Source organism: Debaryomyces fabryi (assembly GCF_001447935.2).
Source record: "Debaryomyces fabryi strain CBS 789 chromosome Unknown contig00040, whole genome shotgun sequence".
In the NCBI taxonomy this organism is placed as follows: Eukaryota; Fungi; Ascomycota; class Pichiomycetes; order Serinales; family Debaryomycetaceae; genus Debaryomyces; species Debaryomyces fabryi.
In genome coordinates, this window is record NW_015385466.1 from 17,707 (window position 1) to 42,391 (window position 24,685).

A 24,685-nucleotide genomic window follows, 5' to 3' on the forward strand; every position below is an offset into this window, starting at 1 on the left:
ACAATATTTGATTTAATGGTAATATAACTTCAAATTTAAAGTACATACTGATAAGTGTCTTGCATAGCTAGTTACAATTCTGCTTGATCTACAAGCATTAATTATGGTTTAATAAGGTTTGCGTATGACTGTTTCAATTCATCTACAGCATTCATTGAGTGACCTAGATCTCGATTCACAACGATTCACAAATAAGGATGATATAAAACCTTGGTTACAGAATTATTTATTGCATAAGAAGGGAATACATGTTGTAATTGCACGGTCTGATGCAAACAAGATTGTATTTAGGTGTAAATCAGGTAAAAATAAAGAATCAGCAGAGAAAGTCAGTATAGGTTCAAGGCGCCAAATAACATGCCCCTTCAAGATAAGAGCAAATTACTCTATAAGAAACCATGTATGGACTTTGGTTGTTATGAATGAAAACCATGACCATCAATTGGATAATTTTGGCTTAGTACACCAAAGTAAACTTGCATATTTGTTTAATCATAAAAATGATGAATCTGGAATTCTTTCGCTGGGGTCCGACGATACATCAGCAGCAGCATTGACAGGTACTTCGAAAAATGGTACGTCCTCAGATGTATTCAGCTCGTTTATTCGCTCGTCGGAAATGGCTTCGCCAAACGATGTACACAGCAACCATAATCTAGCCCTGTCAATTGAGTTGAAAGATACAGTCACGTCGAAAGACAATAGTGATAGTGAAAAAGTGGTTAATACATTTGAGGAACAGGAGAGTAAAAAAAGGAAAGTACCTAGGAGGCATATCACTAACAGGAAAAAATCTAAAAGTAATAATAATTCAATACATGATGAAAGCCATGAGTCAATTCAAGAAAAATCTAGCAAGGAGGTAGTTGATGATCTTAGTGAGCAAGTGAATACATTAATATCTAATTCAATTATCAATAACCAAGACTTCATTGATAAGGAAAAGTCCATGATGATAAAATCGTTTTTCTCACGCTTCATTAGTGACTATAAAACTATTATCAATACTGTGGCAAATCAACAAAAAATGGCACTAAATACTTGGTTCAGCACCCCAAATTCTGCTCAAACTCATCTAAATTCGCATCCAAACACTAATTTAATCCCGTTATCTCCCTTGCTAAATGATACAGATACAGAGTATACAAACGCTACACCAAATAATAGCAATAACCAATCTATTGACAACTTGACACATCTTCCCAATATGTCGTTAGGATCATCACTCATAACAAACGTAGGGGCTCCAGGCAACGCAGGCCCGTCAAGCTCCAATGCAAGCAATAATTTTAACAATTTTATTGTTCCCCCACAAATGCAGTTGCTGCAAATTCAGAACCAGAACCAACAATTGCCCTCTTTCAATACTATTCAAAATCAACTTCCACTTTCACCCAATTCGTTGGCTAATAATTCGACTGCTTCTTTGTTTATGAATAATTTTAATAGTGCAAATTTGAATTCAAGCACATCATCATTAATACCACCCATAAACAACACAAATACCAATACTACCTTAAACCCTTCCCATCTATTAAAATCTTCCAATAATAAAAATAATGCATTGAATAATCACATGAACCTGTCCACATCAAGCAACAGACTAAGTCGTAATAAAAATAAACAAAACAATTCATTAAACCTACTTGGTAATAGTATAACACTGACAATCACGGCAAATAACAATTCTCTAAATAATTCTACGGCTAATTATGGTGGTTTATCATCCCCAAATAATAATATCATTAATTCAAGTATCCAGAATAATTCGAACAACACAGCATTTTATAACAAGGAGCTATTATCTGGGAATCCAAGCAGCATTCCACAAAACTCTACAACATCAAATGCTTCTGGTACTCTTAATCATATTGCAAGTTTGAATGATAATGGATGGTAACTTGCATTTACAAAATGCGTGCGTAAATAATCTCTCAGTGGCCAAATATTGAAGATGCATTTTATAGTTCTATAGGCATACAATTTACAAATTATCACACAGTTATACAATGAATTCAAATAGTAGAGTATTCAATGCTCTTCCTGGTATAGTATTATCTGACTTAGCAGACTCTACATTAATAATTCCGTCTATTTCGATAGGGAATATTCCACAATTGGCAAATGATCTTTTGATTCATTCATTAAATTTCATAAAAATCGGGAGTCTTAACGATACTTATTTATACCCATTTGCATCCCCAATAGACACCCTGGCAGATATTGGACAAAAAAAAGGAATTTCTACTGCTGTAGAAGTTTATCACAATAAAGAATTGAAATTAACAATAATTCAACAAAGATCTCCAATTATTTCTGGCTGTACCAAGACATACGTAAATGAAGTTATTCTTCCGTTTATAAAGGAAACTAAGATGGTGAAATTTTTGATATTAGATTCATCAGATGCTGGTTTAGTAGAAAACTTGTCTCCGGGAACAATTGACTTCTATACAAACGAGGACTTATTGAATAAATCACTTGAGACGTTAAAGATAGGTCTGGGTGAAGCAATTCAATTAAGAAATGATGATTATAGTCACTCAAGCTACATACGTTCATTAATTATGTATTTACATTCTGGAGACCTGTCCGCAGATTTCGAAGTAAATGTTCTTGTCTCATATGTTTATGAAGGTGATAACTTTTTTGACGGAGAGCACTTAGCCAATAAGACCATTGAGGTATTGAATTTATCACCAATTGAAAATTGGATAAGACCAAGAAGTTGGTCAGGTGTCTATGGTGATAGGCAAGTGCCTAATGCAATGGAAGAAGGTTTATTTGGTTAATATAATGTATATAAATATTTACAGTCGCAATTAAAGTTCAAATTCTTTTATTTATAATTAATACTACAATCCTAAGTATTTTTCTCCGTTATTTTCTGTAAATATTCTTGCAATTCAGCATCTTGACCATTTTTATTTGAAGCATTGCCTGAATAAGACATAGGCAGTCCAGCTGCTTGGGTGAACATCTTCTCGTTAGAATTTCCTGCTAACCTTTTAAAGTCTTCAAAATTATTATTTTGATTATCACCGGTATTGTTGTTATTAATATAACCTAAATTTCTCATAAATTTGTCTAATCTTGCATCATTTCTTGCGAAATCAGTATCCAACATAAATAAATCCAATTCATCTCTAGGAGCTTGTATCGCATTAGACGTATACTTCGGTTGACTCTGTGTTTCAGATTTAACATGAACACCACCAGACAAAGGATTGAAAGGATTTGAATTACCAATATATGCATTACTTCGTAATTGTGAAGTGCTAAATGGCATGGCAGATTTTTCTAATAATGAATGGTCACTAGCAATACCTGAACCTTCATGTATTGTTTTTAAATTGGCATCCTTGGGTTCTGAGGTATCAATTATAGATAAATCTTTACTATCTGATGATGTCATTGTGGTAGGTGTATTTATAGATCCTGGTAATCCTTGAGTATTCGTAGACATCGGTGAAAAGCTGGAACTTCCAACTTGGTTGAAAATTTCCGAATATGGAGATTGTGCACTAGCAGGCATTCCAAATGGTTCACCCTGTACTTTTTGATTATGACCAGTAGAGTGACTCTTTTTTCTCGTACCCATAGTGTTTGAATCGCGAGACATGGATGGTAGTAGGTCATCAGTAATACCATTCATGATTTTATACAAATCCCACGATATTTTGCAAGGAATAGAGGTTAAGGCGGCATTCACCAATAGACTTCGAAATTGTTCAACATGATTATTTTTCAACGCTTCATTATTGTCATGATTTTTGCTATCGAAAATCATCATTTTGGAAAAGTTAAATCCCATTAAAATAAAATGGTCTATGAATGGATAGTACTTCAAGTTCTTGATTGTATTAACATTAACCAATTCACGTATTGACTTGACAGACTTCGTGTACTTTTGATCACGGAATTTTATAATCTTATCTTTAATAGTTTCGCCTCTTTCAGTAGTCTTGAGTGCACTTAATCTTATGGCTAAAATGCACCAAGTCAAGTTAAAACTTAAATGTAATAAAGCTACCATTGGGGGAATTTTTTCTGAGGATGGAAAATGCTCAGTTTTACAATAGTCGGGAAGTCCAGATAAGCATTCATCAAGCAGTTTGTCGAAATATGCCAAAGTATATTTATTCAAACCACCTTGCACCTCTACCTTGTTTGTAACTTTCTGCAGTTTATCATTATCGGCACTTTGATCATTAGCCAACGTATCTTCTGAAGTATCTACCGTGCATGTTATAGCCAAATTCAAAACAGATACCACCTTTATAAATTGATTGAACGTCAGTAAGCATCTTCCGCTGTCCAACTCTAATACATTAGGAGTATGATAAGATTTCCAAGATTCCCATTCCTCCCAACCATCGGAATTAACAGTTGGAACTGGCCAATCCATAGCTCGAATCAATGGGGTACGTCCCATTCTTGCAGCCAATAATGTATTTATAACATAAACTGTAGACCAAGTTCTCTCACGGATAATTTTATCTAACGTAGTAGACTGTTGGGGTGTTTCCGATCCTGTTTCTTTTTTAAGCTGTTGATTGTTATCGTCATTATTTGATGTTGCGGGTGTCATGAGTCTAACATCTAGGGCCATACGAGTTGAAGATGATATCAATACCCAAGAATAATCCCATTCTCCTTGTTGATAATAATAAAGACCTAGCAATAACATTGCTTGAATTGTTTCGATTGTAGAAGTTAATGAATTTTCGAGGGCCATAATGGCATTTTTAGCATAAGATTCTGATATTGCATTCGCAGATCTATCATTTGAAGAATTGTTTGAAGTTCCTGCTTTTCCTAGAGCAATAATAGCCCATAATAATGCAATCAAGTTACAGTCTGATGCTTGGAAAGATGACGAATTAGTATTATTACCCAAAAATTGTAAATGGTGGATTTGCCTAATAATGGACAATCTATCCAACATAGGAAGCCAAGTATGATATATCTGGAAATAGCAGTCAACTAATTTTCTTAGATTGTCAGGAAATTGAAATATTTCTATTGGTAATTTTATGGTGTTGGCTATTGATGCTGTTATTGCCGCAGAGGATACGTTAAATATAGATCCAACTCTAAACGGGTTTTTCTGCTTCAAAAGAAGCTTGTTGTTATACTGTTGAATAGATTTTGTAGTGAATCCTGAAATTAAAGATGACAAACCATGGTATTGTAAAGCAACTGGCTCCCAGTTGTCCTTTGTGTCCTCCAACTCGTCAGAGATAAATTGGAATATATCATCCTTCAAAAAGTATGATGGGTCATTTACAAGATTATAATCTTGTGTCATTTTACCATTACTGACGTTGAAAAGTGGGTTATTAAGCAACGTACTGAAGCTTGTAGGATTTGAAACAAGATTCATATCCAGATGCTGTTGTTGCTGCTGATGTGCATTTGAAAGTGAAGTCAATCCTGTTGTACAATTCTTTGCGTCATGGACACTAGAGTTGTTCTCTATTATAAACTGATTAAACATATCAGATAATGCGTGATTGTCCCATAATACTTGAAGACTGCCTATATTCCTAATGAGATTCTGTGCTTCTAAAGGATCAGTAAGCAATTTCAATAAGTGATTCTCTAATCCACCATTTTGAGAATCTGGTTGATTTCCATTCATTAAGCTGGCAAATAAAGCTTGGAATAATAGTACCTTCTTTTCTAAGTCATGCGTGTAACCTGTAGGCAATCCCCTTCGTTTTGATGACTGGGTATATGTACAGCTCTCAGAATTAGCAACACATGTCGAACATACTGGAGTCTTTCCATCACATTTAGCTTTCTTTGACCGACAGTAATCGCATGCTTGTTTCACTCTTCTTTTCTTTCGATTATGACTGTCCAATGGCTCCGACATAATTACAACAAATACCTATCAAATAAATAATCATAAACCTATCTCTAAGTTTATCTAGCTAGACAATTATTAGATCAATGACTAAGAATATGAACTTATAGAACGTACTAGTTTAGATCCACATCCACTAGATGAAGAAGTCGTTTGCCTGTATCGTTTTATTATGGTACTTAAAAGTCAGGATAAAAACTTATCCGCACTGGCATTAATAAATTACGCGGGGTACAATTTCTACTACACAAAAAGTGGCTTCAATGTTATAGAATACTATATTTTTTCAGTCAGTTACTATGGAGATTATTTACTTCTATAAATCGATTTCAATTGGTTTCAAATTTGGGGAAATTTCGAAAGATGCTTCGGTCTTTGCCTTAATTTCTTCAACAGATGAAGATGGATCGTACTCGATAAGGACCAATTTTTCATCAATAACGTCAAAGACAGCTAAATCAGTAATAAGTCTAGATACACATCTCTTACCGGTTAATGGGAAAGCACATTCTTCTAATATTTTTGGTCTTCCCTTCTTGTCGACATGCTCCATGACCACAACCACTCTGGTAGCGCTAGGGTTGGAAACCAAATCCATGGCACCACCCATTCCTTTAACACGACCAGGTAAGCCCCAGTTGGCTAAATCACCCTTTGCAGAGACTTGTAAACCACCCAAGATAGTTAAGTCGATTTTACCACCTCTAATCATGGCAAAAGATTCTTCTGAACCGAATAAAGATGATCCAGCTTGAACAGTAACGGTTTCCTTACCTGCGTTGATCATATCTGGATCTTCTTCGCCCTTGTTTGGATAAGGACCTAAACCTAAGATACCGTTTTCAGATTGTAAAGTGACGTTTATGGATTTTGGTAAGTAGTTTGGTGCTAAAGTTGGCATACCAATGCCTAAGTTAGCAAATGAACCATCCTTAAATTCTTGAGCAGCTCTTCTAACGATCTTTTGTCTCTTTAATTCAGCCTCGGAAGCAGGAGCTTTATCAACAGAATCTTCAGATTCAGAGAATTTGAAAATCTCAATATCCTTTGGTGTAGTGGATTGAATAACTCTGTCAACATAAATGGATGGTAAATGAACGTCTTCTGGTAATATTTCACCAGGTTGTACTATATGTTCAGCTTCGACGATAGTTAATTTGGCATTTCTACCCATGACAGAATTGAAGTTCCTAGCAGCACCTTTGAACCAACAGTTCCCGAGTGTATCAGCTTTATATGCCTTGACTAATGCAACATCTCCGAAAATAGCATTTTCTAACAAGAATTTTCGTCCATTAAATTCTCTCACTTCTCTTGGCTCAGTAGCTTTCAATACTTTGGTTCCAGTTTCGTCATATCTGACTGGAAGTTTACCTTCCTCCAACCAGGTACCAACACCTGCAGGAGAGTAAAAAGCTGGGATACCTGCGGCTCCTGCTCTCACTCTTTCTGCCAAATTTCCCTGTGGTGTTAGTTCCAAATCAATTTTACCTGTTAAATATAAACTTTCGAAAGTTCTATTACCCCCGATATAAGAAGAAATCATCTTGGTAATCTGACCAGTGACTAACAATTGTGATAAACCTCTTCCATCGAGACCTGCGTTATTCGATACAGCCGTGATGTTTTGAATTTCCGATTTTTCTTTTAATGCATTAATGACAGTATCTGGAACACCGCTTAGCCCAAATCCTCCAGATAACAATGTGATGTTAGATTCGATTCCCTTTAAAGCTTCATCAGTAGTTTCAACAACTTTTGAGTGTTGAGTTGTCTTTGATAAGAGCCTAGCGAACCTTCCGATAGAACGGTTCGAAGCACTCACACTAGAAATATTCAATGACTTAATTAGCTGCATTACGATTGAGTAGTAACTGATGAGTTCAAAAAATCTCTAAACTAGTGATAAGGTATAGATTATATATTCTCCAGCATTCATCTTCGGAAATACATTTAAGCGGGGTCTTTGGGTACTGAGGGTTGCGAAAATATTAAGCCGGAAATATGTAATCGAATCACGGATTTCTGATCTTACGACCAGTGACGATCAAGAAAGTCTACATATACGGATATTTAAAATCTATTCTAGACTAAAATGGTGTGATGTAACAGATTGTTTTATTTGCAATTCAAAAACGTACATTCATTAAATTAAAAAAATTGCTAATTAATTTACATTAAACTAATCTAATGGAGCTGCTATTGGCAAACCATTTTCATTGATAGTGAAATTGCCTTTACCTAATGCTTTCAAAGCATCAGTATTTTTAGTTAAGACTAATTTTCTTGATTCTTCTTCTGTGATAATCCTGAAATGCCAATTCAAATACCAATCATCTTCCTTCATATTGTATTTTACTGCTTTTTCTTTGCCTAATTTATCTAAGGAAAATAATAATTCTGATTTGACACCAAAAACAGCATCTGATGTTTCATAATCACCTTTTAAATACAATGCAGTAATAAGCTTATCGTAACCTTCCTTTTCAATAATAAAGTGAATGTGAGCAGGTCTATATGGATGTCTGTTGATTTTTTTCAACATTCTTCCAACCGGCCCATCATGAGGAATAGGGTATGGCACTGGCTTAGTGCATTTAATATGGAAAGAACCATCTTCACCGGTACGTATAATACCTCTCATGTCCGCTCCATCTCTATCAGAGTACTGAGTATCGTAAAATCCATTTTCGTCACATTCCCATAAGTCAATTGTTGCATTAGGAATTGGATTTCCCTTGGTGTCTGTCAATAATCCTTCAATAAGCATTGGTTCACCTTTTCCCTCTGAACAAATAGAAGTTCCATCTTCGTGGAATACTGCATCATGTGTGTGGAATGGTCCCAATAAGGTTCCAATAGTGGCTTCTTTTGGCTTTGGATGAGAAAGACTGTCCACTAAAACAGACAATCCTAAAGTGTCAGATAATAATACAAACTCTTGTCTTATATCTGAACACATTTTACCAACTTCAGTCAAGAATTGAATTCCCGCATCCCATTCATCGGTAGTTAATCTTGTTTCTCTCGCGAAATCATGCAAATGATGAACTAATCTGTCCATTATGAATGTCAATCTCTTATCATCGTGCTGAGAGTTGATTGCAACTGTGTTTTCAGTGATTGTTTCCTCATTCATCTCGAGAATCTGCAACTTCCCATCCACAAATACTGGACCTGATTTACTTGGCATGTTCGATGATTTATTATGTTTTAACGAATTTATAAGGTAATTCCACAATAAAGTAGTTACTGATGAATTATATTCCTAACAAATCAAGGACTTACGTATACTTTTATACGCTGTTGTAAAACCTTTTCCCCATGTGGGGTTAAACATTTATCCGGCGTATCAGACGACTTTACGACTTTATCGTCATCGATCACTCAGCAAACCGAAAAGTACGCGAGATTTCTGTTTTGTGATCGGAAATGTGATCCTGACAAGACTAAGATCGGTCCGGATTACGATGAATCGAATACAAACTTATTACGGCCGTAATAAAGGAATTATGTCCTTATATACCAGCTATATACTCATATACCCTATATAAGGATATGTAACAAGAATTCATCATTTGTTTAAAGCAAACTCAATAGCAGCAGTATAACCATATACTCCCAATCCACAAATAACTGCAGTGGCTGTATCACTTAAAAACGATTTGTGTCTGAACTCCTCTCTACTATGCACGTTGGTGATATGTACTTCAATAAATGGAATCGCAACAGCCAGTAAAGCATCTCTAATTGCGACAGAGGTGTGGGTATAAGCCCCTGCATTTATAACAATGAATTCGACGCCTTGTTTCTTAGCTTCATGGATACGATCAACGATAAATCCTTCAGTATTGTTTTGATAAACGGCCATTTCAGAACCTTTTGCTTTGGCCTGGTCAATGGCTGCTTGCTCGATATCCTTTAATGTAGTGGTACCATACTTTTCCGGTTCTCTAGTACCCAACAGGTTCAAATTTGGACCGTTGATTAATAAGATTTTCTTGACCATTCTATAGTCTGGGGTTAATGTGATAAGATGCGTAACAAATGAAGTACTTTTTTCAACGTATTATTCGTCAATATCTTGTAATATTCCAATCAATTGTTAAACAATCAATAAGGTTCGGTTGTTTTATTAAGTCAAGAATATACTTTGCCTGATCTTGTCGATGGATCGTATATATAGACTACTCTACTTCTTTTTCACTCTTGTGAATATCTCCAATGTGGGTTAAGTAATTATCCGTCGAGTGAGCAATTACTCCAGTTGTGTGCACTACTACGGAATTCTACACCTTTGTGGCTCTTACACGGATAATCGTTCTAGCGTATAAATGTCCCGCCATTTCCATATATAACCTGAAAAGTAATGTCCTATAAATCATCCTGTATTCTTCCTATTATCAGAAGAAATTATAGTAATTTATTTAATATTTCGAAAATGACAGTACAACCAGAACGTTTCGGATTAGAGTCGCAAGTAAAGAGAAACCCTCACCCAGATTTCAACAAGGTCGAAAACGAAAGAGCTCCATTTGAAAAGGAAACAAAGTGGAAATTCACAAGAATACCTGATAAGGACTGGACTCCTGGCTCAGGTGCTAACGATGATAGCTGGAAAGACCACAAAAAGATACAAATAGATCCGTTCGCAGAAGACAGAAATCCGGTAGATAATTACAAAACGCTTATTTCCGCAATTGTCCCAAGACCTATCGGATTTGTGTCCACCATTGGAGCTGATGGAACTCGTAACTTGGCGCCATTTTCCTACTTCACTGTTGTTAACCACGATCCTCCAATTTTCACTATCGGTTTTTCTGGGGGTCGCGGAAACGCTAAAGATACCTGCCGTAACGTTTTAGACACTAAGGAATTGACTATTAACATCATTTCAGAATGGTTTGTGGAGGCTGCTAATTTCTGTTCCACAAATGCCCCATTGAATGTGGACGAATGGAAATTGTCAGGTTTGACTCCATTAGAATCCACAAAGGTCAAGCCACAGCATGTCGCAGAATCAGCCTTCTCCATCGAAGCTAAATTGTTGCACTCGCATGAATGGACTTCCAAGAGAGATGAAAATAAGGTCACTGGTACCTTATGTATTGTCGAAGGTGTTAACTTCCATGTTCGGGATGACGTGATCAATGACCAATTAAATATTCTTGATATAGACAAGTTGAAGCCTGTTTCAAGATTAGGTGGTATTACATACGGTAGAACAGTTTCTGGTTATGAAAAGTTGAGACCAGACTTCGACAAGGAATCTGAAACTGATGAAGTCAAGAAGATCCTAAACGGAAATTAGATGTAGAGCGCTAATGTAAAATATTCTAGTGCGCTTTTGTTTGCATTTATAGGTTTAATTAATATACTACAAAGGTTAAATTTACCATAATCATCAAATTTACAAACCTTACTTTGTAGAAGATAAGAAGTATAAATAATTATTCACAATTTGATTTTTGTCGGATTCTAATATAACATTTTGTAGATTATTTCACTTGATGCAAAATTTAATCGAAAAATACAAAAATGCAAAAAATCCTTTAAAACTTGTTCATAGAGCAAAACAAATTTTACTTTATTCAACCTATTAGCCATATACAGCTACTAATATAACGTATTATATACTATATCTGTGACATTTCAAGTCCATAATACTTTAATCACAATCAGTGGCAGGAATTAGCAGCTTTCCTGTTATCTTGTTGTATAACCTGTAAAAAATGAGAAACCTGTATTTTAAATCATCTCAGCTAAAAAAAAGTTTAGATGATAATTTTCAGACTAAACATCATATAGATTAAACTTTAAGGTTCTAGATGTCTGTTGTGGGCTCATTAATATTCTGCACTGATTGTGGTAACTTATTGGATACAGTAGGATCCAAATCCACCTTAAATTGTAAATTATGTTATAAGTCGTATCCAACATCAAATTTTGCAAATTTGAAGGTCATCACTCAATCATCGGAAGATGCATTCCCATCTGCTTTAAAGATGAAGAGATCAGTTGTCAAGACTTCTTTGAAGAATGATGAGTTAGAGGAAGGTGCTACTATTAAGGAGAAGTGTCCAAAGTGTGGTACTGAAGAAATGCAATACCATGTGTTACAGTTGAGATCTGCGGACGAAGGTGCTACTGTTTTCTACACCTGTACAGGGTGTGGATACCGTTTCAGAACTAATAATTGAAGTCTTTTCAAATTAGTTCTTTGAATGGAAAAAAATAAAACTTGTATAATAGATAAACTTATTTGTATTCAATAAAGGATAAAAAGTACCAGCATGTAGCATATATTACATAGATTCTAGCGAATCGCCAGGATAATCTAAAGACTCAGAGATTCTATTAAATTTCGATAGAGTTTTCATATTCATACATATCCAAAGCAACTATAGCCGAATCTCTAACCACTTGATCCTTATCATTCAAGAATGATTGTAAAACAGGTAAACATTCATCAGTAGCAATGGACCCTAAAGCTTCAGCAGCTTCGTGTCTAACCATAGCAGCTTCTCTTTCATCTTTCAATGTTTTAATCAAAGCTGGAACAGTAACGGGATTACATAATTGACCAAAAACATAAGCTATTTCGTGCTTAAACAATGCAGATGGATCGTCAACAAGACCCGAAGCTAAGGCAAGACAGGCCTCATCAGTACCCAAGTCTCTCAATCTGAACATGGCTCTGTATCTCTCAAATAATGGCGCATCTTGATCATTCAAAATCTTTTGTAACTTTTCAATTTTCGATTCTTGATCAGAAGGCATAGGTGGTGCAGGATCAATAGAAGTATACAAAGAGGTTTCCAAGTTTTCTGCCTTGGCCTTTTCTGAGTTTTCCCACCTAATTCTTTCAATAGCCAATTCACATGTTTGCTTAATTTCTATGGATGGATCATTCTTGAAATAGTCTTCTAATAATGCCAAGGAATCCTTGTCACCTAAAGCACCTAAGGCCTCAGCTGCTTCGTGTCTGACCATAATTTGTTGCTTATCGTTTTCCAACACATTTCTCAAGTATTGGGCTGCGTGCAAATTCTTAGTTTGACCTAAAACATACGCAACCTCGTGCTTTAACAACTCAGAATCGTCCTTAAACGATTCAGCTATGTAATCGATAGCCTTGTGTACATCTTCCTGATTTTCTGACTCGGCTCCAACACATTTCAAGTTAAATAAGGCTCTGAACCTGTTGGCCAACTTGACGTCACCAGACTTGTTTGTTAAAACATCTCTTAACTGCTCTAAACTAGCAGTATCGATATTGATTTCTTCAGCCATATTATTACTACACACGTATCTATCCTGTTCTTAAAATTTCAGTGATTCAACCACTCTCCGGACTCAAAAACGTAGCTATCTGTAAAGGAAGAATGAAAAAAAAATTATCTGATGAGAATGCGGCTTACCGTTTTCTCAGCCTAATTCCTGAAGGCCCTAGACCGATAACTCAGGAATTTGTTAAGAGTCCAACCAATAAAACTACATATATATATTACTGCCCATCTGAAAAATACGCTTGACTACTTTTCCTAGTTGTTTCTCAATTGGGGTCATGAACAATTTAGAAACTAGCATTATTCTCCATATTTAACAGCCATGCTCTCTCGGTAACGTTGAAAAATCGGGATATGAGGTAACTTGCAAAATTTGGCTTGGGATTATATAATCTACAGGTTAGCCCGTCAAAAGATTTTTTGTATCGCGCATCAACATGAACAACTAGTGAAAGGCAATAGATATTGCAGTTCTTTTTGATTGTAGAGTAACCAAAAGAGATATAAATAAAGATGGCAGCTCCTCCAATGCCAGATATGTCTAATGCCATTATGGCACAAGATGAAATGGGAAGACCATTCATTATTGTTAGAGATCAAGGCAAGAAACAAAGAAAGCACGGTATTGAAGCTACCAAATCACATATATTAGCGGCTAGATCAGTTGCATCGATAGTGAAGACTTCGTTGGGACCAAGAGGGTTAGATAAAATTTTGATCAGTCAGGACGGGGAAATAACTATAACTAATGATGGGGCTACGATTTTATCGCAGATGGACGTTGACAATGAGATTGCCAAGTTGTTGGTTGAATTGTCAAGATCACAAGACGACGAAATTGGAGATGGTACTACTGGGGTTGTTGTTTTAGCAGGTGCGTTATTGGACCAAGCTTTGGAATTGATCGAGAAGGGGATTCACCCAATCAAGATTGCCAATGGATACGATGAGGCATGTAAAATTGCGTGCCAACAATTGGACAAGATTGCGGATGAGATCAGCATCAAGAATGAATCCACAGATACCAACTTGTTGAAGTCGGCTAAAACGTCGTTAGGATCCAAGATTGTGTCGAAATCGCACGATCACTTTGCACAAATGGCAGTTGATGCTGTGTTGGCGGTAGCAGATTTCGAAAGAAGAGATGTCGATTTTGAGTTAATCAAGATGGAAAGTAAAGTCGGTGGTTCTATTGAAGATTCTTCGTTGATCAAAGGTGTTTTACTTGACAAGGACTTCTCGCATCCTCAAATGCCTAAGAAAATTGAAGATTGTAAGATTGCGATATTGACATGTCCATTCGAACCACCAAAACCAAAGACTAAACACAAGCTTGACATATCTACCGTAGAAGAGTTCCAGGTCTTGCAAGAATATGAACAAAAAAAGTTCCAAGAAATGATTGATCATGTCAAGGCTTCGGGTGCCAATGTTGTTGCTTGCCAATGGGGATTTGACGACGAAGCCAATCATTTGTTATTGGCCAATGGCTTGAATGCCATCAGATGGATCGGTGGGTCCGAATTGGAATTATTAGCCATTGCCACTAATGGTCGTATCGTTCCAAGATTTGAAGATTTATCGCCAGAAAAATTGGGTAAGGCTGGTACTATAAGAGAATTAGAATTTGGTACTACCAGAGACCGTATGTTGGTGGTTGAAGACTGTTCTAATACTAAAGCTGTCACCTGTTTTGTCAGAGGTTCTAACGAAATGATTGTTGCTGAAGGTATCAGATCTTTACATGACTCTATTTGTGTTGTTCGTAACTTAATTAGAGATAACAGAGTTGTCTATGGTGGTGGTGCTGCTGAATTGACTTGTTCCTTAGCCGTCAGCGAAGCTGCAGATAGCCAGATTGGTATTGACCAATATGCTTTCAGAGCTTTTGCAAACTCATTGGACACTATTCCAATGACTCTTGCCGAAAACTCCGGTTTAGACCCAATTGAAACCTTATCCAGCTTAAAGTCTAAGCAAGTGATTGAAAAATCATCTCACTTAGGTGTTGACTGTTTAGGTAAGGGCACCAATGACATGAAAGAATTATTTGTCATTGATCCATTGATTGGTAAGAAGCAGCAATTATTATTGGCCACTCAATTGACAAGAATGATCTTGAAAATTAATGATGTTATTATCAGCGGTAAAGACGAATATTAGTGTACCTATACCTTAATTCTTACATATATATATATATATCATACAATTTATAGTCGTTTTTCACTGTATAGTATATTTGCAATATGGATCGCCATAGTGGAACATTGTAGTGTCTTAACCAAAAATCGAGTTATCCCTTTTAACTCGATAATGTCTTCCAGGCAGTATAGATTGTGGTTAGACTAACCTTCGAGTCAATCATATTAAAAAACGAATTATTTACAGTCTTGTTTCCAGACAATAATCAATTATTCTCCTGTTTATAAGTTAAATATAAGATAGATTCAAGATGGCAAGTATGGGCACTCCAGCTGTTGTCATGGACAATGGTACAGGATTAACTAAATTAGGATTTGCAGGGAATGATTCACCATCATTTGTATTTCCAACAGCAATTGCTACCTCATCAGCATCAACAAAGACTTCCAAGTCTTCAGCAAAGTCGTCGTTTTTATCTTCCAAAAGAGGATTAGAGGATTTGGATTTCTTCATTGGTAGTGAAGCGTTGAACGCTAGCGGACCAAACTACAATTTGTCATATCCAATTAGACATGGACAAATTGAGAATTGGGATCATATGGAAAGATTCTGGGAGAGCTCGATTTTCAAATATTTAAGATGTGAACCAGAAGATCATTACTTTTTGTTAACCGAACCTCCATTAAACCCTCCAGAAAACAGAGAAAGCACAGCTGAAATTATGTTTGAATCATTCAATTGTGCTGGGTTATACATCGCAGTGCAAGCTGTTTTAGCATTGGCTGCATCTTGGACATCCTCAAAAGTGCAAGATAGATCTTTGACTGGTACCGTTATTGATTCTGGTGACGGTGTCACCCATGTCATACCGGTTGCTGAGGGTTATGTAATTGGTGCTGCCATCAAAAATATTCCGTTAGCTGGTAGAGACATAACATTGTTTATTCAATCCTTGTTAAGAGATCGTGGGGAGGCCGATACATCTTTACAAACGGCCGAAAAGATCAAACAACAATTTTGTTACGTTTGCCCTGATATTGTAAAGGAATTCAGTAAGTTTGATCAATACCCCCAAGAAAAATTCGCTCAATATATGGTTGAATATGCTGATAAGAATAGGAACACCACCGTTGACGTTGGTTACGAAAGATTTTTGGCACCAGAAATTTTCTTCAACCCAGAAATTTGCTCGTCTGACTTCTTAACCCCATTACCAACCATAGTTGATCAAGTTATTCAATCATCTCCAATTGATGTCCGTAAGAAGTTATATAAGAACATCGTCTTGTCTGGTGGTTCAACTATGTTCAAGGACTTCGGAAGAAGGTTACAAAGAGATTTGAAAGGTTTAGCCAACGAAAGAATCGAATTAAGTGAAAGATTGAGTGGTGTTAAAAGTACCGGTGTTGATGTTCAAGTCATTTCCCACAAGAGACAACGTAATGCTGTGTGGTTTGGTGGTTCTTTATTGGCACAAACTTCAGAATTTAAGAGTTATTGTTACACTAAGCAAGATTACGACGAGTATGGTCCAAGTATTGTCAGAAATTTCTCCTTGTTTTCTGTACCATAGACTTTTTGGCTTTTATACTCTTTTTCACACGAATTGTAAGTCAAATATGTATTTAGACAGTTTATATTACATGATTATTTTTATTTATATGCGTAGTGTGCGTACCACAAATTTCATTAAAAACGCTCAACCCTATACAGATAAGACAAGCTAAACACAGATATTCAATATATTCAGGGAAAACAGATCGAAATTGAAGGCAATAATGTCTACAGCTCAACTACAGATAGTTGATGGAATAGCATTAACGCAGATTTTCAATGGTTTAAAATCAAATAAGGAAGAAGAAAGAAATAGATATGCCTTAGAATTACGAAATTATCTAGCTTCTATAGCTAGAGATCTATCACCAGAGCAGTTTAATAGATATAATAACGATATCAATAAAACTATTTTTGAATTTTTGCATAGTAATGAAACAACAGAGAAATTGGGAGGAATAGCAGCGTTGAATTCTTTGATTGATTTTGATTCGGGTGTAGGGGAAGAAAATGCTACAAAGACAGCTAGATTTTCAAATTACTTGGGATCATTAATCTTATCAAACGATTTGACAATTATGAAGCAAGCAACCATGACCTTGGGTAAGTTGGCCACTCCTGGAGGTACTCTTACAGGTGACTTTGTCGATTTCGAAGCTAAAAGGGCCATAGAATGGTTACAGAGTGACAATAAGCAACATGAAAACAGAAGGCATGCAGCAATATTGATTATCACTGCATTAGTGGATAATGCTCCTACTTTATTATATAACTTTATCAACCAGATTTTGGAGCATTTGTGGATCCCATTGAGAGACAATAAGTTGGTAATAAGAACCGATGCAGCTATTGCTTTACAGAAATGCATGCGAATAATTTATGATAGAGATATAAATTCTCGTCGATTTTGGATCAAACATTTCATAGATATGGCATCGAAAATATTAAACGATAATGTTGCAAGAAGCAGTGCATCTGAATCCAATGACGCAAGTAGCAATGGTAATAGTAATAATGGCGTGAGTTCTGTCAATGCAGCGGCAAATACCGCCTATAACTTAATTTATTCCACTGCTACGGGTTCGCAAGCTAACGAGTCAATTCATGGTTCTCTTCTTGTTTACAGAGAACTAATTTCATTTCATAGTGATCCATATATTCATTCCAAATTTGAATTGATTTACGAAAACACAGTATTGTATAGGAATCATAAACAAGCAATCATTAGACAAGAATTAACTAATATCATTCCACTATTGTGCAAAGTGAATACTGAATTATTTGTTGAAAAATATTTGCATAGAACATTATTGCATTATTTATCACAGTTAAAGCAATTAAAAAGTCAACATAGCGAAACAGCAAATAAAGATAAGAGTGCCATATTTAGAAGTATTGGGTTAATTTCTTTGGAAGTAGGAAACCAAATGGCAACTTACTTGGATGCTATTTTAGATAATATTCGAGATGGATTATCTTATCCTTCCAATCCAAGTGTACAGCTGATTTTAGTCAATGCAGTATCTAATAATGGTGATAATCCACTATCTGGAGCTGTTACTTCGAGTAATGGGTCTGCTCAGTCAACCATCAATGGCTTGAATAGCATCTCCACTTCTGTTTCTGGACCCTCAAAGTATAGATCCAGCAGAAAGAATACGGAACCTGCCATTTTTGATTGCATAAGTAAATTATCTATTGCTGTAGGTCCAGCTTTGACAAAACATTTACAGCGTGATATCTTGGATATGATGTTTAGTAACTGTTCCTTATCGGTCTACATGCAGAATGTCCTACAAACCTTAATCGTTAATATTCCAATGTTAACTAATCTTATAAACATGAAGCTATTGAACTTATTAAGTTTGGTTTTATCAGGAAAATTTTCAACCTCCTGGTTCGCCATATGGATCCATAAAATGAACGAATCCTTAGCAAGAGACTATAGATTAATTATGATCTCAAGAGACACAGGATTAAGTATCAACAATATACTTAACGATCCAGATAATTATGAAAACTATGATAGTGCAATTTTGGTCCAAGCATTAAATATGCTCGCTTTTTTTGAATTCGAGAACTATCAGCTAAATGAATTCGTAAGATACTGTACAATAACGTATCTTGAACACAATGTCCCTAAAGTTCGTCAAACTGCTACGATAACATCGTGTGAAATATTTATTAAAGATCCAATTTGCCAACAAACTAGTGTGAATGCATTAAATGCTGTTAACGAAGTTTTAGACAAACTTCTCTCTATAGCAATCACTGATCCCATACCTGAAATAAGGTTAGAAGGCTTAAATTGTTTGGCAAATGCTGGAAACTTTGATCCTCAACTTTCACAGGCTAACAATGTCAGACTTCTATTTATTGCATTAAATGATGAGGTATTCAGCATCCGGAAAATAGCCATAAAAATTTTAGGTAGGTTATCGTCGATAAATCCCGCCTATATTGTTCCTTCTTTAAGAAAGACTTTAATTCAATTATTGTCGCGTTTGGAATATTCACCTACAAGTCGGAAAAAGGAAGAAAGCGCTACATTAATATCACTTCTTATAAGCAATTCAAAGGAATTAACAAGACCGTATGTGAAGCCAATAGTCGAAGCATTATTGCCGAAGGCAAAAGATCCAAGCTCATCAGTCGCCGCAAGTGCAATCAACTGTCTTGGGGAGTTAGCGGTCGTTGGAGGGGAAGATTTACAGCCCTTTATTCCTGATTTGATGCCTTTAATTTTAGACACTTTCCAAGATCAGAGTTCTTCTTTTAAAAGAGACGCCGCATTGAAAACATTAGGCCAATTGGCTAGTTCATCTGGGTACGTTATTAAACCTTTGCTTGATTATCCACAGTTATTGGGGATGTTAGTCGGAATTTTAAAGCTGGAAAGTTCACCTCATATAAGGAGAGAAACAGTTAGATTATTGGGTATCTTAGGTGCATTAGACCCTTATAAGCATCGTGAGGTTGAGCAGAATTCTAAGAATATACCATCAGAACAAAATGCTCCACCAGTAGATGTTGCATTGCTAATGCAAGGTATGTCTCCGTCAAATGATGAATACTATCCAACAGTTGCTATAAATAACCTAATGAAAATTTTAAAAGATCCATCATTGACAGCTCATCACAATAAAGTGATTCAAGCTATCATGTATATTTTCCAGACATTAGGGTTAAGATGCGTTTCATTTTTACCACAAATCATTCCTGGTATTATCAATGTCATGAATACATGTCAGCCTTCGATGTTGAAGTTTTACTTTCAACAATTAGGTGCATTAATATTGATAGTTAAGCAACATATTAGACCATTTCTTCCTGAAATATTTGAAGTTATCAAGGGATCTTTCAACATTAATATCCAATTGAATGTTCAAGTGATCATTATTAATTTGATTGAGTCTATTTCAAGGGCTTTGGAAGGTGAGTTTAAAATGTACCTTCCAGATGTTTTGAATTTAATGTTAAATGTCTTTGAAGATGATAAATCAGTTAAAAGAGAACCATCTTTACATGTTTTGAAAGCATTTGTTGTCTTTGGAAGCAGCATTGAAGAATATGTGCATATAATAGTACCAAATATTGTGAAAATGTTTGAAATGGGTCCGATTGTACTTCGTCGTGCTGCCATAGAGACAATTGGTAGATTATCAAAGCAAGTTCTATTGAATGATATGGCATCTAGAATTATACACCCTATTTTACGTGTATTACGCCAAGGTAACGATGAATTGAAAGCTACTGCAATGAATACTTTAAGTTACTTATTATTACAATTAGGTAACGAGTTCAGTGTTTTTATTCCTGTAATCAAATCATTATTGATACAACAAAAAATACACTCAGCAATTTTTGAGCAACTTGTTAATAAGCTTTTAAGTGGTGATCCATTACCAGCTTATCTTAACATTTATAAAGATTATGATATCCATGTTAATCATTTTGACGTTCCTGATGTTGATATGCCGTCTAAGAAATTACCAGTCAACCAAGGTGCATTGAAGGCAGCTTGGGATTCCAGCCTGCGCCGAACCAAGGAGGACTGGCAAGAATGGATTGGGAGGCTAAGTAAAGAATTATTGAAGCAAAGTCCTTCGCATGCAATAAGGGCATGTGCTGGATTAGCAACTGATTATCATCCTTTAGCAAAAGATTTATTTAATGCAAGTTTTGCTAGTTGTTGGAGTGAATTATATTCACAGCATCAGGAAGAATTAGTAGAATCGTTTTGTATTGCATTATCATCCCCAAATAATCCCCCAGAAATTCATCAGATTTTGTTAAATTTAGCTGAATTTATGGAACATGATGATAAATCTTTACCAATCGCAATAACAACTCTAGGTCAATACGCGCAGCGTTGTCATGCATATGCTAAAGCATTACATTATCAAGAATTAGAATTTTATGTGGAACCTACTACTCCAACAATTGAGTCGTTAATCAGCATAAATAACCAGCTTCAGCAATCTGATGCAGCTGTTGGAATTTTGAAGCATGCGCAATTGCACCATGACCTTCAATTAAAGGAAACATGGTATGAGAAGTTACAGAGATGGGATGATGCCTTACGAGCATATAGTTTGAGAGAGAAGCAGGAACCTGACAATATGGAAATTACTATGGGTAAAATGAGATGTTATCATGCTTTGGGAGAATGGGAGCAGTTATCTGAATTAGCTCAAAGCAAATGGAATAACTCTTCCAGTGATATAAAAAGAGGCGTAGCTCCTTTGGCAGCTGCAGCTGCTTGGGGTTTAGGTCAATGGGATAGAATGGATTCATGTATAAAGGTCATGAAAACAGAATCTCCGGATAAAGCTTTCTTTAACGCTATTTTAAGTTTACATCGTAATAATTTTGAGGATGCATCTAACCATATTTTGAAAGCAAGAGACTTATTGGTAACTGAAATTACTGCATTAGTGAGTGAAAGTTATAATAGAGCTTACGGCGTTGTAGTAAGGGTTCAAATGCTTGCAGAGTTAGAAGAAATTATCAAGTATAAATGCTTGCCGCAAGGTTCAGAGAAACGGGTTATTATGAGAAAAACTTGGAATACAAGATTACTTGGATGTCAGAGAAATGTTGATATTTGGCAAAGAATGTTAAAAGTTAGAGCTCTTGTTATCAAGCCCAAACAAGATATGGATATGTGGATTAAGTTTGCCAACTTATGTCGTAAATCAGGTAGATTGAATTTAGCTGAAAAGTCGTTGAATTATTTATTGGAAGAGGGTTCTCCAGAAAATCCTTCTAGAGCTCCACCACAAGTTGTATATGCACAATTGAAATACATGTGGGCCAAGGGGCAGCAGAAAGAAGCCTTACGTCATTTAGTTGATTTTACGACTCGGATGTCTCAAGATTTGGGATTAAATCCAAATGACTTGATCACACAGCCATTGCCATCTGAAGGGCCAGGTATTCCAAAGCATGTGGAAGAGTATACGAAGCTTTTGGCTAGATGCTTTTTGAAGCAAGGTGAATGGCAAATATCATTAAACAATAATTGGAGAACTGAAACTTCAGAAATTATATTGGGAGCATATCTTTTAGCAACGCATTTTGACGACAAATGGTATAAAGCATGGCATAATTGGGCTCTTGCCAATTTTGAAGTGATTTCACTTTTCACTTCGCAGAATAACAACGGTAATAACGGAACTATCAATGTTAGTCAAGGTGAAATAATGGATCAAAATGATCAAGTGAACGTTACAACATCTGATGAGCAATCTCAACAGCCCCAGAGACAGATACAACCTACAAATATTATACCTATGGATGTTGTTCAACGTCATGTCGTTCCGTCTATAAAAGGTTTCTTCCATGCTATTGCATTATCAAATACAAATTCTTTGCAGAATACATTGAGATTGCTTACGTTGTGGTTTAAATTTGGGGGAATTCCTGAAGCAGCTCAAGCTATGAATGAGGGTTTTAACATGGTTAAAATTGATAATTGGTTGGAGGTTGTTCCTCAATTAATTTCACGTATTCATCAACCAAATCAAACTGTTAGCAGATCTTTATTTGGATTATTAACTGATTTGGGTAAAGCACATCCTCAAGCACTTGTTTATCCATTGGCAGTTGCAGTTACATCTGAGTCTGTAAACCGTAAAAAGGCTGCATTGTCAATTATTGATAAAATGCGTATTCACTCCGCAACCTTGGTTGATCAATCTGATTTAGTCAGTCATGAATTGATCAGAGTTGCTGTACTCTGGCATGAACAATGGTACGAAGGTCTAGAAGATGCATCAAGACTTTTCTTTGGTGAGCACAATACTGAAAAGATGTTCGAAGTTTTAGAGCCTTTGCATCAAATGTTACAAAAGGGACCCGAGACCATGAGAGAGGCATCATTTAATAATGCATTTGGTAGAGAACTTGCTGATGCATATGAATGGGTTTTGAACTTCCGTCGTACTAAAGATATTACTAATCTAAACCAAGCATGGGATATATACTATAATGTTTTCCGGAGAATTAGTAGACAGTTGCCTCAATTACTGAGTTTGGAATTACAATATGTATCACCGAAGTTGGAGGAGGCAAACAACCTTGAATTGGCAGCGCCAGGTACATATCATGCCGGAAAACCAACCATCAAGATTGTCAAGTTTGATCCAACATTTTCAGTCATCTCATCTAAACAGAGACCAAGAAAATTATCATGCAAAGGTAGTGATGGTAAAGAATACCAATACGTTTTGAAAGGTCATGAAGATATTAGACAGGATAATTTGGTTATGCAATTGTTTGGTTTGGTCAACACATTGTTGGTAAACGACCCAGAATGTTTCAAAAGACACTTAGATATTCAACAGTACCCAGCGATCCCATTATCACCTAAGGTGGGTTTATTAGGTTGGGTTCCTAACAGTGATACCTTCCACGTCTTAATAAGAGAGTACCGTGAGTCGCGTAAGATTTTATTAAATATTGAACATCGTATAATGTTGCAGATGGCCCCAGATTATGATAGTCTTACATTATTGCAAAAAGTGGAGGTATTCACCGGGGCTTTAGATAATACCAGAGGTCAAGATTTATATAAGGTTTTATGGCTAAAATCAAAGTCTTCGGAAGCTTGGTTAGACCGTCGTACCACATACACACGCTCTTTGGCAGTAATGTCTATGGTTGGCTACATTTTAGGTTTAGGTGATCGTCATCCTTCTAATTTGATGCTTAATAGGATAACGGGTAAAGTTATCCATATTGATTTCGGTGATTGTTTTGAGGCTGCTATATTACGTGAAAAGTACCCCGAAAAAGTGCCATTCAGATTGACAAGAATGCTTAATTATGCCATGGAAGTAAGTGGTATTGAAGGATCATTCCGTATAACATGTGAACACGTTATGAGAGTTTTAAGAGACAATAAGGAATCATTAATGGCAATTTTGGAAGCATTTGCGTATGATCCTTTGATTAACTGGGGATTTGACTTCCCGACAAAAGCAGTAGCGGAAGCCACTGGTATTAGGGTACCACAAGTCAATACTGCTGAGCTATTAAGAAGAGAAGAAATAGATGAACAGGAAGCAGCTAGATTGACTAAACAGAACGAGATTGAAATTAGAAACGCAAGAGCTGCATTGGTGTTGAAGAGAATTACTGATAAGTTGACTGGTAATGATATTAAAAGATTGAATGATTTGGATGTACCAACTCAGGTGGACAAATTAATTCAACAAGCTACAAGTGTAGAAAATTTATGTCAGCATTATATTGGATGGTGCTCATTTTGGTAGTTATACAAACCCGTGTACATTATAGCATTAATACTAAAAGTTATGTATTT

At 35.9% G+C, this 24,685-nt stretch overlaps 12 protein-coding genes across 12 annotated transcripts; 7 read left to right on the forward strand and 5 right to left on the reverse strand.

The window, feature by feature from the left end:
* Nucleotides 1-124: 124 nt before the first annotated feature.
* Nucleotides 125-1,900, forward strand: AFT2 (Aft2p; the record flags this gene model as incomplete). The annotated part of the gene is made up of 1 exon (XM_015611169.1): nucleotides 125-1,900. One exon carries the CDS (start codon nucleotides 125-127, stop codon nucleotides 1,898-1,900), a length of 1,776 nt encoding a protein of 591 aa, XP_015467985.1.
* Nucleotides 1,901-2,009: 109 nt separating this feature from the next.
* AC631_02340 (uncharacterized protein) lies at nucleotides 2,010-2,792 on the forward strand (the record flags this gene model as incomplete). The annotated part of the gene is made up of 1 exon (XM_015611170.1): nucleotides 2,010-2,792. The coding sequence occupies one exon, from the start codon at nucleotides 2,010-2,012 to the stop codon at nucleotides 2,790-2,792; it is 783 nt and encodes a 260-aa protein (XP_015467986.1).
* A 71-nt stretch (nucleotides 2,793-2,863) lies between these two features.
* ZCF10 (Zcf10p) lies at nucleotides 2,864-5,881 on the reverse strand (the record flags this gene model as incomplete). Its single annotated transcript, XM_015611171.1, has 1 exon — nucleotides 2,864-5,881. One exon carries the CDS (start codon nucleotides 5,879-5,881, stop codon nucleotides 2,864-2,866), a length of 3,018 nt encoding a protein of 1,005 aa, XP_015467987.1.
* Nucleotides 5,882-6,188: 307 nt separating this feature from the next.
* On the reverse strand, nucleotides 6,189-7,730 carry AC631_02342 (uncharacterized protein; the record flags this gene model as incomplete). The annotated part of the gene is made up of 1 exon (XM_015611172.1): nucleotides 6,189-7,730. One exon carries the CDS (start codon nucleotides 7,728-7,730, stop codon nucleotides 6,189-6,191), a length of 1,542 nt encoding a protein of 513 aa, XP_015467988.1.
* A 324-nt stretch (nucleotides 7,731-8,054) lies between these two features.
* Nucleotides 8,055-9,065, reverse strand: AC631_02343 (uncharacterized protein; the record flags this gene model as incomplete). The annotated part of the gene is made up of 1 exon (XM_015611173.1): nucleotides 8,055-9,065. The coding sequence occupies one exon, from the start codon at nucleotides 9,063-9,065 to the stop codon at nucleotides 8,055-8,057; it is 1,011 nt and encodes a 336-aa protein (XP_015467989.1).
* A 381-nt stretch (nucleotides 9,066-9,446) lies between these two features.
* DQD1 (Dqd1p) lies at nucleotides 9,447-9,881 on the reverse strand (the record flags this gene model as incomplete). Its single annotated transcript, XM_015611174.1, has 1 exon — nucleotides 9,447-9,881. One exon carries the CDS (start codon nucleotides 9,879-9,881, stop codon nucleotides 9,447-9,449), a length of 435 nt encoding a protein of 144 aa, XP_015467990.1.
* A 432-nt stretch (nucleotides 9,882-10,313) lies between these two features.
* AC631_02345 (uncharacterized protein) lies at nucleotides 10,314-11,183 on the forward strand (the record flags this gene model as incomplete). Its single annotated transcript, XM_015611175.1, has 1 exon — nucleotides 10,314-11,183. One exon carries the CDS (start codon nucleotides 10,314-10,316, stop codon nucleotides 11,181-11,183), a length of 870 nt encoding a protein of 289 aa, XP_015467991.1.
* Nucleotides 11,184-11,700: 517 nt separating this feature from the next.
* RPA12 (DNA-directed RNA polymerase I core subunit) lies at nucleotides 11,701-12,072 on the forward strand (the record flags this gene model as incomplete). Its single annotated transcript, XM_015611176.1, has 1 exon — nucleotides 11,701-12,072. The coding sequence occupies one exon, from the start codon at nucleotides 11,701-11,703 to the stop codon at nucleotides 12,070-12,072; it is 372 nt and encodes a 123-aa protein (XP_015467992.1).
* Nucleotides 12,073-12,229: 157 nt separating this feature from the next.
* Nucleotides 12,230-13,165, reverse strand: AC631_02347 (deoxyhypusine monooxygenase; the record flags this gene model as incomplete). Its single annotated transcript, XM_015611177.1, has 1 exon — nucleotides 12,230-13,165. The coding sequence occupies one exon, from the start codon at nucleotides 13,163-13,165 to the stop codon at nucleotides 12,230-12,232; it is 936 nt and encodes a 311-aa protein (XP_015467993.1).
* A 509-nt stretch (nucleotides 13,166-13,674) lies between these two features.
* Nucleotides 13,675-15,324, forward strand: CCT5 (chaperonin-containing T-complex subunit; the record flags this gene model as incomplete). Its single annotated transcript, XM_015611178.1, has 1 exon — nucleotides 13,675-15,324. One exon carries the CDS (start codon nucleotides 13,675-13,677, stop codon nucleotides 15,322-15,324), a length of 1,650 nt encoding a protein of 549 aa, XP_015467994.1.
* Nucleotides 15,325-15,613: 289 nt separating this feature from the next.
* On the forward strand, nucleotides 15,614-16,876 carry ARP3 (actin-related protein 3; the record flags this gene model as incomplete). Its single annotated transcript, XM_015611179.1, has 1 exon — nucleotides 15,614-16,876. The coding sequence occupies one exon, from the start codon at nucleotides 15,614-15,616 to the stop codon at nucleotides 16,874-16,876; it is 1,263 nt and encodes a 420-aa protein (XP_015467995.1).
* A 205-nt stretch (nucleotides 16,877-17,081) lies between these two features.
* On the forward strand, nucleotides 17,082-24,635 carry TOR1 (phosphatidylinositol kinase-related protein kinase; the record flags this gene model as incomplete). The annotated part of the gene is made up of 1 exon (XM_015611180.1): nucleotides 17,082-24,635. One exon carries the CDS (start codon nucleotides 17,082-17,084, stop codon nucleotides 24,633-24,635), a length of 7,554 nt encoding a protein of 2,517 aa, XP_015467996.1.
* Nucleotides 24,636-24,685: the final 50 nt, after the last annotated feature.